This window comes from Acomys russatus, chromosome 16, assembly GCF_903995435.1.
Source record: "Acomys russatus chromosome 16, mAcoRus1.1, whole genome shotgun sequence".
Taxonomy (NCBI): domain Eukaryota; kingdom Metazoa; phylum Chordata; class Mammalia; order Rodentia; family Muridae; genus Acomys; species Acomys russatus.
In genome coordinates this window covers 3,726,922-3,740,058 of record NC_067152.1, presented here as the reverse complement: position 1 = coordinate 3,740,058, position 13,137 = coordinate 3,726,922, and the positions used below count along the sequence as shown (strand labels likewise).

Here is a 13,137-nt window from a genome sequence, read left to right as displayed (position 1 = left end):
TTTTAATTTAAATAGTTCTAAGAAAAATTCCATGCTGGGACTAGGTATAGTAGTTTCCAATCTTGGTCTACTGATTGAGTCTGTGATTTTATTGGTTATGGATCATAAAGGTTATTACTACAGCTCTGTGCTCTCTAATTATAATCTTCTGTCATTCTACCTTCTTACTCACTCCCTCTCTGCAAACGGACCTTGTTTGAGTCATATTCAGAGTTGCTAATCAAATAATACAGCTGTTTATTTTACCATAAAGAATTGTTGCCTTGCTGGGCAGTGGTGGTGCACGCCTTTAATCCCAGCACTCTGGAGGCAGAGGCAGGTGGATCGCTGTGAGTTCGAGGCCAGCCTGGTCTACAAAGTGAGTCCAGGACAGCCAAGGCTACACAGAGAAACCTTATCTCAAAAAACCCCAAAAAAACAAAAACAAAAAAAGAATTGTTGCCTTCTATTTGGGTATGGCATATCTGGGGGGTCATGCATACAGTAATGAGAATATATTATACCATCTGTCAAAATCAAAATTAATTGATCAGATTGTTTACATATTCCCATCATAATCTGTACTCATTTGCTATGATTTCACAATTCTTTGCCTTCATTTATTTCCTTAGACCATTAAACTTTTTTTTTTTAAGTTATTTATTATTATGTATACAGTGCTCTGCCTGCATGCACACCTACAGTTCAGAAGACGGCATCAGATTACATTCTAGATGGTTGTGAGCCACCATGTGGTTGCTGGGAATTGAACTCAGGACCTCTGAAAGAGCAGCCAGTGCCCTTAACTGCTGAGCCATCTCTCCAGCCACCAGACCATTAAACTTTTTAAGTTTATCTTTCTCCCTAACTTAGACCCATAGCCATTTCTCTCAGTGATATCCCTAAGGATCTTGCACACATCATTTGACATACCAATATCTCAATACCCAGTCCTCAGCAGGTAGCGCTGTCTTCATTTGGTTTCTATAGCCTTGATACAGACTGTGACCAGAAGCAGCATCGGGAGGAAAGGGTTTATTTGGCGTATATATCCTGGGTCACAGTCCATTGAGGGAATCCAAGACAGGAGCTCACGGCAGGGACCTGGAGGCAGGAGCTGATGCAGAATCCATGGGGAATTGCTGCCTACTGGCTTCCTCTTCATGGCTTGTTCAGCCTGCTTTCTTATACAGACCAGGACCACCTGCTCAAAAGGTGGGACCACCTTCCCAAGGGGTGGCACCACCCACGGTGGTCTGGACCCTCCCACTTCAATCATTAACCAAAAAAAAAAAAAATGCTGCCGTGCACAGTGGCACATGCCTGTAATCCCAGCACTTGGGAGGCAGAGGCAGGAGGCTCACTGTGACTTCGAGGCCAACCTGGTCTGTAAAGGGGCTAGGATAGCCAAGGCTACACAGAGAAACCCTGTCTCAAAAAGCCAAAAATCAAAAACAAACAACAGCAACACCAAGAAAAAGCCCTGTAGACTTGTGTACAGACCATCTGACTGAGGCATGTTCTTAAATGTCTAGCTTTATGTCAAGTTGACAAAACCAGCCAGTACAACCACCACTGTTCTCCATCTTGTCATCACAGGTATAACCCAGAATAGTCACACAGCTGTGGCCATCTGCTATCTTCAGTGTTTCTTCACTGACCACAGCCAAGTCCTCAGTCCTGGGGAGCAGTGTCACATTTTGCTACTTGGCCTCCCAACTTATTTCCCACTTCATCCGATTCCTCTTATTCTCAATAAGGAACTTTGTATTGAACAAAAGTAGAACGGCATAAACTGGTGTGAGTTCATCCAGATTCAGTCTTCACAGCCATCATTTGCTGTGTCCTGCCTGTTCTCTCTTCCTTTCTTAATTGCACTGCATCCCACCTTCTGTAGTGTCTGTGTCTATCTTCTGCTGTCCCTGGGAGAGATGATCATTAAAGTTCCCGCTCTTTGTTCACACAGCCTTCTTGTTCTTGGCCAGTAAGTAACTTATGTAAAAGTAAAGGTCCCCCCCCCCCAAAAGTCAAGGCTTTCATAAACCTTAATAAACACCCACAAAGTTATCTCCCCAAAATTTCATCTTCATGCGTGTAGATTTCTCCAGTATGAATAGTCTCAGGAGGTTTCTGGGTGGCTAAAGTGAGTGATGGCTGTATAGTAGTCATCCTCTGAATATTTCTCCTCAGGTGGTACAGATCTTTATAATCACCAAAATTCTACCCTTAGTATTATGAATGATCTTGAAAATGCAAGTAACTGAGTTAACCACAGGACTGGCAAGCTGGCTCAGCAGGCAACAATGCTACCTGGTGATTCGAGTTCAGTTCCTGGGATGGACCCAACGGTGGAAGGAGAAAACCAACTTCCACAGTTGCCCCCTGACCTCTATACATGCAAACAAGAAAATGTAAAACAACAATAAGAAAGATAGCACGACTTGTGCACCCATCCCACGTTGCCTATCAGGAGGGCTATGCAGTAAGGAAGAGCTAAGCAAACCCATGGAAGGAGGCAGGTTGTAGGGTTGGTGTAGAGAGGCGCCAGTGAAGAGCAGGCCAGAAGATGGAGTCTAAGATACTGAACAAGTAATGGAGCAAATGAGAGTCCTGAGATTCTGAGGACAGTGTCAGATGCACACAGTTTAGGGGATCTGGTGTGATGTAAAGGCAGATACCGTTTAAAAGGACCGGTGAGCTAAAGGGAGTCCTGAAACTCACAGCTTCTAGGGTAGAAAGAAAAGGGGAAAGAAATTAAAGGTGCCTTCTGGCAGTTTGTTAAAGAACAAGAAAAAGAAAAAGAGAAAATTGAAGGGTTGTATGAGACAGAAAAGTACTGTAACCCCCCCCCCACACACACACACCCAAGAAACCCTCATAACTTCACCCTTCCCAACAAGGGAAACAAGTAAACAGCCTCACAAGTGTCAGACTTCGCTAAACTGACAGAAAAGATTATAATTAAGCTAAGAATCATGTAAAAGAATCCCATAATATCATAAACATGAAGAGAGGGAAATATCTACAGCAAACAAATGTAAAAATTGGAAATTGAACTGTCACATATATAGCCAAGCAATAGTAGTCTTGTAGTCTTTGATTTTTATTTTTTATTTTTGGGGTTTTTGAGACAGGGTTTCTCTGTGTAACAGCTCTGATTGTCCTGGAACTCTCTCTGTAGACCAGGCTGGCTTCGAACTCACAGAGATTCTCCTGCCTCTGCCTCCCAAGTGCTGGGATTAAAAGAGTGCGCCACCACCACCCAGCTTGATTTTTTTTTAAAACCTATTTTATTTGAAGTTCTTTAATGCCTCTACCTCCCTTGCAACCCACTGACCCTAGGTAGGAGAGAAAGAAGGTTAGTAGGAACAGGGGATGTAGACTTTTTTAGACTCAGTTCCTTGGGTCAATTCCACTCTTGGTCCTCAGGACTACCACAGTCCAATCAACCAGCAAACAGCAGCAGCAAGTGTGAAACGTTCTCTGGACTGTTTCCAGGAGCATCTCAAAGTGAAGCCAAGTAATGTGAAACGATGCAGGGCAATCTCAATTATCTGTCTCTCTCTCTCTCTCTGTCTCTCTTTCTCTGTCTCTCTCTTTGTCTCTCTGTCTCTGTCTCTCTCTTTGTCTCTGTCTCTGTCTCTCTCTGTCTCTGTCTCTCTGTATCTGTCTCTCTCTTTGTCTCTCTCTGTCTCTGTCTCTCTGTCTCTGTCTGTCTGTCTCTCTCTCTGTTTTTGGGCTCCTATTTATTCCCTCCCAGAGTCAGGATTTCTTTCAGCTGGCAAAAACCATGCCCCTTTCACAAGGCAGTTTCCAGCTGACAGAGATCACGTGCCCTCTCGCAAGCCTGTTTTCAGCAGTGGATACAACATTTCCACATCCCACACTTAGGACCAAAACAAAAAACACATTCACACAACACAACTGAACTTTTTTAAAGAAACCAAAACTTCCACTACACCCTCTTACACCAAAAGGCAATCAGCAAAAGAAAGTTCTAAGCTGGCATGCGGAAGAAATTAGGTATAACCCAAATATATGCTGAGAGTGCAAAGCAACATCTTCAGTTGGTCAAACTATGAAAAACAAGATGGGGAATCATATGACTGACAATATGCAGTTTATTAATCTTTTTGTCATTTATACTTTTGACGTCTAGTAAACAAAGGTCACAAGGCGCTCTGCCTTTTTTTTTTTTTTTTTTTTTTGGTCTTATTAGTCTTAGTTCTACTTTCAGATTTATGAGTTGTTTTTAACTAGTTCAGGGTCTGGTGTAAGGGAGGTGTCTAGAGTCATTCTTTAGCATGTGGTCCCCACACCGTTTGTAAGATTATTCCTTGCCTGCTGAAGTGTGTTGGCATCCTTGTAAAAGAGCAGTGATCAGAACAAAGTTCTTAGAGCCACCTTCCCCGGCTCCTTAAAGCTCTGAGAGTAAGTCAGTATGTTAGCAGTTAATGCCTAGAACAGTGATGTCCAGTTTATGGTTTATTCTAGATGACCTTAGAAGATGGAGGAAGAATGCTAGAAATCTGCTTAGATTTCTTTAAAGTATCCTTTAACTTTTATATGAATGTTTGTAATGTACATATTGGTCCAATAGTAGACTAGTGCGTCTATGAACTGTATAATCTGATGGGTAGGTGGACATTGGTGGAAGTTGATGGCGTCAGAAGCCTAGCAGATCATGGTGCTAGCCTTCAGCAAAAAACCAGAAAGCAAAAGAGCATGTGGCTGGGTGTGGTGGCTCATACCTTTAATCCCAGCACTTGAGAGGTAGAGACAGTAGGATCTCTGAGTTCAAGTCTAACCTGGTCTACATAGAGAGTTCCAGGACAGCCAGGACTACACAATAAGACCCCCCCACACACACACACAAAAGCACATGTATACTTATTACAATGATCTAAAATTATGGTTTTTGTGTGAGTGCAATGGGATCACAAGCCTCGGTGGGCAGAGCAAGTTTCTAATAGGAGTTTGAATATTTTAAGGTTAAATGGCTAATTCTCAAGGTGATAGATAAATTTTGTATTTTTCTCTTTGTGCTTTTTTTGTCCTTATTTTCTGTTGCCAAGCTGGGAGGTGAAGCTTTGACCATCTTCCCCAGTCAAAAGCCCTCTTCTGTCCTCTGGATTTCTATAGTGTTTATTTGTGCCCCCCTCAGAACTCTAAGTGATTGCCCATGTACTTTATGCTTGGCTCCAGCCTGGATACTGTTCATGCCAAATGCCAGGCTGAAAACACTAAGACACAAATGGTATCAGGAGTGTTGTCCTAAAAGAAGAAAACAGCTGGAGAAATGGCAACAAATAAATAAAAATAAGGAAAGCATGCCATTGTCCCCACTCTGCACTGGAATGTTTACTGGCTTGGTCTTGTGCAGACAGCCACAGCTGCTGCCACACCCAGCTCTTAATTTTAGCTTTTTTCTTGTAACTGTATGTGAATGTATGTTGTGTGGGATGGAGAAAGTGGTTGCATTGCCATGGAGTTCAGAGGACAACTCTGTGGAGTCAGTGTGGATCCCAGGGTTCAAAACTTCGACCTACACAGAGTCAAAATCCAACTGATATAGAAAACTATATATTGAAAAGTCTCACAACTTCCTGTGGCCGTGTTCTCCCTCCTCACACCCTCTTACATAACCCCTTTGGTAACTTTTTAAAATTGTTGCCTGTATCCACCCAGCAAACTTTTTTTTTTTTTTTTTTTTTTTTTTAATGTCAATGCAAAGAAGTACTAGCAAAGATTCTTTTTTCTTTTTCAGGAAAATCACCAGATGTTCCAAGGTAGACCTTGCAAGGATATGTACCCTAATGAGTATTTCCCTCATGGGATAACAAATGGAGCTAGTTGGTATAATGTGCCAGGTAACCACCAAGGCCTTACAACGTGGGTTTTCTATTCTCCTGAATGGTGCTGCTTGCTAATGATCCCTTTCAATTTTGAGAAAGAACTGTTGTGTGTTTTTTTTTTTTTTTTAAATGCTCAAATGCTTTAACACAGTGCAGTGACTGTTGAACTGCTCTTCAAGTTCTGCGTAGACACATCACACTACAGCCTGACCAGGGGATGGTCCAAACCGTTGTGGATCTTTCTTGTGCTAATGGGTTCTTTATGAACGCCCAGCATCAAGAGCCCTCCCGTGAGCTACTGCTGTGCTTCAGTTATGCAGAGCCAAGATGGTCTGGTTTTTACTAGGAATGATTCTCACCTAATAGAGTCTAAACTATTTAACGTGTATTCAGAGTGATGCATTTTAACTCCTTGTCTTTAGGTGGTATGCAGGACTGGAACTATTTACAGACAAATTGCTTTGAAGTAACTATCGAACTAGGCTGTGTGAAATACCCATTTGAGAACGAACTGCCAAAGTACTGGGAACAAAATCGAAGGTCTCTGATCCAGTTTATGAAGCAGGTAAATTACTCAGGAACAAATGTGATTCCCTCCAAGACCAAAACGAGCCTTGTGTACATGAGGCTTTTATATTAGAGTGTGTCTTCAAAGTAGTCCATGGGCGTGAGTGCTTGTCTGCATGTGTGCATGTGGACAGTGTCCACGAGGCCATGTGGGTGCTGGCAAGCAAACCCGGGTCCTCTACAAAAGAAGCAAGTGCCCCTTAACCACTGAGCCATCTCGCAGCCCCACAGTATACCTTTTCTAGTTCTAATTTGTTTTTAATATATTTGCCCTATTTCTGCACTCCACTTTGTTTTGTGTATTTACCTAGAAAATTCATGGCTATAGATGAGTTTATTTGTCTAAATGGGGAAGAGGAAAAAGGTGATTAAGCAAAGTAGCACACAAGCAGTGTCTATAGACATGGTGTGTGATGTGAGGTAATGTGTTTGATTGTTGTATCTCCTTATCCTTTTCAGTGTAGAATATTCTTCCTTTAGAAAATAATCCATTCAAAACAGGCCTGCCCCCCGCCCCCCGCATGTTTTCTCTCACAGCACCCTGAAGTCGGCCTAATGTCCTAGGGTTTAAAGTGTTCTTGTTGCTATGCTCTTCCCATGGCCTCTTCACAGGCTTTACTTGGACCCTAACTTCTGGTCGCTCCTTTGTTTACATTATTAGCAATGTGTTGTTTTGGATGTGAGCTTCCAAAGTAATTAGATGATCTTTCCCCTTAGACTCCGTATTCTTGTCCTTTGTTCAGGTCCATCAGGGTGTCAAAGGGTTTGTTCTCGATGGCACAGATGGAAGAGGCATACTGAATGCCACGCTCAGTGTTGCCGAGATCAACCACCCAGTGACTACTTACAAAGCTGGAGATTACTGGCGCCTCTTGGTCCCAGGGACATATAAGATCACAGCATCTGCCCGAGGGTAAGTGGTGAGTGCATTCAAATACAGGGCTTGGGAATAAGGCAGACATGGCTGAGATGTGCTTGTCAGAAGAAGGGAGGAAAAGGCCAATGCTCATGTTCTGCTGAGTAAGGTCACGCCGTCCCACAGAGAACACCGGTCTGTGTTAGTTCCCTTTTACAGCTTTGCCAAGCTCTCACGTGCACTCATTTTTTTGTGATAACATTTATATCACTGCTTCCATGAAACTTTGTGGTGATAACAGGCTCTGAGTAAGCCATTTTCCTCTTTATGGACTTGTTTGCTTTTTTGACAGAGTCTCCTATAGCCCAGGCTTGACCCCAAAACTCCTGGTCCTCTCAAGTGCATGCATGCCCAACTAGATTTATTTATTAAAAATAAGAAAATGAGCCTATGACTTTTATTTTATTTTATTTTATTTTTCAGAAAACTAAACCAATCTGGTTTTCTTTATAGTTCTTTATAGCCTAGAATTGGATTTTTGAGGGTTTTGTTTTGTTTTGTTTTGTTTGTTTTTTTTGTTTTTTGTTTTTTTTGGTTTGGTTTTTTTGTTTGTTTGGTTTGGTTTTTTGTTTGTTTTTGTTTTTGTTTATTTATTTTTTGAGACAGGGGTTCTTTTTTTTTTTTTTAATCTGGCTATATCCTGTATTTACTTTACAGAGCAGGCTAGCCTTGAACTCACAGAGATCTGCCTGCCTCTGCCTCCCGAGTGCTGAGATTAAAGGCGTGCGCCACCATGTCTGGCTTTACAACTGGCATAGAATTGGAAACACCTAATCTGAAACTTCTTTGTTGTTGTTGGCTTTGTTTGCTTGTTTTGTTGTTTTGGGTCAGGAGCTGGTGACGTCCCGGCTGAGCTTCCTGATTCCTGTGTAGTTAAGGTTGACCTTGGATTTCTGACACTCCTGCTCCGCTCTCTGGAGCGCTAAGGTTACATGCATATCACCACGCTCAGATGGTTTTCTTCATGATTTGACAAGAGTAGGCACTACCACAGAATAGTCCCTGCAGCCAGGCTTTTGACTATTGGGGTTTTTCCTACCTCCCTACACCACCCCAATCCCTTCTAACCCCCCAGCTCTAGGTAGGAAAGAAAGAAGGATAGAGGGTTAGGGGAGCCATAGATCTCTTTAGACTACTTCCGGCTGATTAAGGGTGCCGAGTTCCTTGGGAGAAGTCCAATCTTTGTGGGCAGGATATCTCCAACCAGCAACCAGCAGCAGCTCCTCCAGAGCTCTTCTGGGCCCCTAGAGTCATATGCCCTCTGAAGAGTCCTCAGAATGCCATGTGTAAACCAGCTTCAGCCAGCAAAACCATGCTTCTACCAGAGCATGAGCCAAACCATAGCCAGCTGCTGTTGTCAGTCTGAAGTAGCCCTGTATCCCACACCTGGATTGAAACAAAACCATAGTCCCAACACAACTGGGTTTTGTTTGGTTTGTTTGTTTGTTTGTTTGTTTTGGAGACAAGGTTTCTCTGTGTAGCCTTGGCTGTCGTGGACTCACTTTGTAGACCAGGCTGGCCTCGAACTCACATCCATCCCCCTGCCTCTGCCTCCAGAGTGCTGGGATTAAAGGCGTGTGCCACCACACCTGGCCACAACTGGGCTTTTAAGAAACCAAATTTCTCACTACAATTCCCCTCTTGTTTGTAGCCAACATCTTTGTAAAGTTAGTTTGACCATCCATTGGAGGAAAGCTAAATACGTGGAGACCCTTATAGCCATTAGTACCTTTCTTTTCACCTAGAACAGAGCATTTAACTATCTAGTCGCTCAGAAATAGCTCAGAAGCCCACACTATTGGGTTATTCTTTTTTCTTCTACTTTGGCAGAATAATTAGAGAAAGTGGAACAGCAGAGTAGCTGAGAAGCAGGCAAAAATCATGTCTTTGGTAGGGAATGCCCTAAGTTGCTACCTAAGGCTTTTCCACCCACATACCTTAAAGGCTGACAGGTGCATTCAGATGCTAGGAGGCGCTGGGTATCTGCAGTAAGTGTGAACTTCCATTCGAAATCCTATTTTAACTTTTTATTATCTTAAGTGTATAAATATTTGCCTACATGTATGTCCGAGCATGCCCACAGTGGCCTACATCTATGTCCGAGGATGCCCACAGCAGCCTACATGTATGTCCGAGCATGCCCACAGCGGCCTACATGTATGTCCGAGCATGCCCACAGTGGCAGAAGAGGACGTTGCATCTCTAGAACTGGAGTTACTAAATGATTGTGAGCCACCATGTGGGTCATGGGATTTGAACCCAAGTCCCCTGAAAGAGCAGCTCATGAGTGCTCTTAACCACTGAACCATCTCTCCAGCCCCTGAAATCTTTGTTTGTTTGTTTGTTTTGAGACTGGGTCTCTCTATATAGCCAGGGTTGTCCTGGAACTCACTATGGCAACCATGCTGGCCTCAAGCACAGAGAACTGCCCACTTCTGCTGGGATTAAAGTTGTATACCTCCATGCCTGGCATGAATCTTAGAAACTCATTCATATTATACATTCACATGTGTTTGTTTGTTTGTTTTTAATAATAAATTAACTCAAAGTTGAAAACTTGACTCCTTTGAAACCTACATCACATTTCTTCCTTGGATTCTTCATTCTCTGCCCGTCTGTTTCCCAGTTCTTGGATACTGAGAGCGTATGGGTCTCACCTGTCTGCTTTCTTATAGGTATAACCCCGTTACCAAGAACGTGACCGTCAGGAGTGAAGGTGCTACTCAGGTCAACTTCACGCTTGTTCGATCTTCAACAGATGCAAACAGGGAATCAAAGAAAGGAAAGGGGGCTAGCACCAGCACTGACGACGCCAGCGACCCAACTTCTAAAGAGTTTGAAGCACTGATCAAACACCTTTCGGCTGAGAATGGCCTGGAAGGCTTCATGCTGAGCTCATCCTCAGACCTGGCTCTGTATCGATACCATTCATACAAAGACTTATCTGAGTTCCTGAGAGGACTTGTAATGAACTACCCACACATTACAAACCTTACCACGTAAGAGCACCTCGTTTTTCTTTCTTCCTTTAAGCGGGTCCATCCGTGCTTTGCCACATCGGAATGCATCTTTTACTTACTTAGAGGTATTTGGGGGATCAAATGTATGCAAGTTGGAGTCTTATTTCACAAGGAGATTTTCTGGCAATGAATCTCGTGTATCGGCAGAAACCATTTGTTAGGTTAGCGATGCGTAGACTGCATCGCTTCCTCTGACTATTTTCTGATGCTTGCTGAGGTCCAGCTGCAGACTTGTAGTCTCACTAAGTGCTGTTTAGCTTCTTTATTTTGCTGAGGGCAGTGGACAGCTGTTGGGTCGCGTACAGAAAAGGCCTGGTATTGTCACTGCTTTGCTCTGGTCTGCCTATAGTCTCACACTTGAAACTTTAGATTGTGACCCTGGAACAGTCCACAGCGCATGTCACACTGGTGGGTGGGGCAGCTCTTCCTTCCTTTCTGGGCTTCTCTGCTCAGCTCCCCTGTGTCACTCCAGGCGTTCCTTCATGTCTTGTTGCATGGCTCCCGCGGTATCCATGAAGAGCTGACAGCTGCGCTTTGCCTGCTGTGGGAGGGTGTTTGTGCCACGAGCACACAGCTGCCTCTGTACACCTGCTCAGCGTCACTTAGCCCTTTTCTTTCTCACTCACCTCATTTCATTGATTCTTTTAATTTTGACAGACACTTTAGCTTCTTAAATCCTGATTTATGGTGTTCATAGATGCAGAGCGATATTTAATTTGGCAGAACCAGTTAATTTCCTTTCTTCAACTGACTTTAGTATTTCTGCCTTGTTTGGGCTTTAAAGTCTGCCATACTATTCCATACAGTTTACGGTCTCCCTACTTAAACGAAGCCCAAATTGGGCATTATTCTGCTAGCTACTTTTTTTAAAAGCTCACTTAATTTTTTAACCCTTCTAATTCAAGATGTGCTTTTGAAAATTAAATGTTTCCTGAAAACACAGCCTATCTACCATTGGTAGGGACAGGCTTTTTAGGTGGTATATCCACAGGCACTAAGTGTCATTGGATGAAAACACAATGACTTTTATCTTATTAATATTTTTCAACTTAACGCTAATACGTTACTCCAGTCTAGAGCTGCTCACTCTTCCGTCACAGTAACAAAAGGCAGCCTTCTGCTCGAAGCTCTTGTGAAAGTGCAAATCTGATCATTTATTTTGTTTCTGCTGACTTAGCTTTTACTGTCAAACTGACGTTACACTTAAAGTATAAAGTGTTATTCATAAAGATTACTTTAGGTTTTAAAAGGAGAGACTCCTACAGTTAGTATATTTAATATTTCCATAATAAGAATTGAAGTGCGTCGGTGTAGAAGACAGAGCCAGGGCCGTGTACCGAGCGTGGGGACCGAGCCTGGCAGGAGTCATGGAGCCGCCCCTGGGGCTCTGGCACCGGGCTTCTCTCACGGCCTCAAGGGGGTTATGCTTGGCGTCTCCACCTCCACCGTTAGTTTGAAAGTCCGTAAGTTAAGTTTAATGTAGCACTTGATTGCTCACTGACTTTTTGTTTCTGGAAGTTTGGGACAGAGTGCTGAGTATCGCCACATTTGGTCCCTCGAAATCTCCAATAAGCCCAACATATCAGAACCTGAAGAACCAAAAATTCGCTTTGTTGCTGGTATCCATGGAAACGCTCCAGTTGGAACTGAACTGCTTTTGGCTCTGGCAGAATTTCTTTGCCTGAATTACAAAAAGAACCCAGTTGTTACCCAAGTAAGAGACTAATTTGTTTTGCCATATAGACAAAGGCTCCAGAGTCGCTGATATCAGGGCGCCGTGGAAAAAGTTTAAATTTCTTACTAGATTTTACACAGAAGCACCTTTAGTACGTTGTGTACTATAAGAAAAAAAAACAAAAAACCGAACTGGGCGTGATAGCACACACACACGTAATCCTAGCACTCGGGAGGCAGAGGCAGGTGGATCACTGTGAGTTCAAGGCCAGTCTGGTCTACAAAGCGAATCCAGGACAGTCAAGGCGACACAGAGAGACCCTGTCTCGGGATGGGGTAGGATGGGGGGAAAAGAATCATCTTTGCATATACTCATTGTTCATGGTGTCTTTCTAGTTAGTATATTTCTTTGTATATGTTGAGACGCAAAGAAGAAGAAAATATTGAGAGTTTGCCATCAGTTCTGTAAGCTGAGACTCCTTTAAACCTTACCCACAGTTCTGTATGTTCTAACTTAAAGAACCGCCATTCTCAATTACCTATAAATGAGTCACTATATTGAAAAATAGAGTGAAAGACGTAATTCTTTTTACCTTTCATGTAATATATAAAATTGTTGGGGATCTTGGCTGCAATAAATTATATACTGACACAGCATTATCTAATTTAGGCATCTGTGGCTATAGAAAGGAAGCTTGTCCTACGGCTTAGTCATACACAGTGAAGAAGCCTTGTTCTGTGCTCTTTTAGGGAAGGGGGGGGGCAAGTACAGTCAGTAATTAGCACTGCCTACTTCTAATTTAGGAAAGGTGCAAAGAACTAGGACTTGTTTGCTATACCTGACCGTGCCAAGCGCTGTCACCCGGGACTTTATACACAGTGCCACTCAGCACTCATCCTTTCAAGGATGGGAATCTGTCACACAAGTGGAAAGTGAATGGAGGTGTTTGTTACTTTACTAAACATCCAAAGCCAGTCATTAGTAAAACAAATCTAAACCAACATATAAAGTCTATTGTTTTTCTTGTAATTAAAAACAAACAGAGCCCAGTGTATCTTGCTTTAAAGTCCATGCAGTGTTGCTACAATATGCCACCTTTCCCCAAAGGAGCTGGGAAGGAACTGG

At 42.9% G+C, this 13,137-nt stretch overlaps 1 protein-coding gene across 1 annotated transcript in view; it reads left to right on the top strand.

Annotated features, from left to right (window-relative positions):
* The window catches only part of Cpd (carboxypeptidase D), a 64,416-nt gene that overhangs the window by 40,606 nt on the left and 10,673 nt on the right, over positions 1-13,137 (top strand). The window contains exons 9-13 of the mRNA XM_051158000.1: positions 5,747-5,849; positions 6,257-6,399; positions 7,145-7,314; positions 9,993-10,316; positions 11,856-12,051. Coding sequence (XP_051013957.1) covers positions 5,747-5,849; positions 6,257-6,399; positions 7,145-7,314; positions 9,993-10,316; positions 11,856-12,051 — 936 coding nt within the window. The remainder of the gene's footprint in view (positions 1-5,746; positions 5,850-6,256; positions 6,400-7,144; positions 7,315-9,992; positions 10,317-11,855; positions 12,052-13,137) is intronic.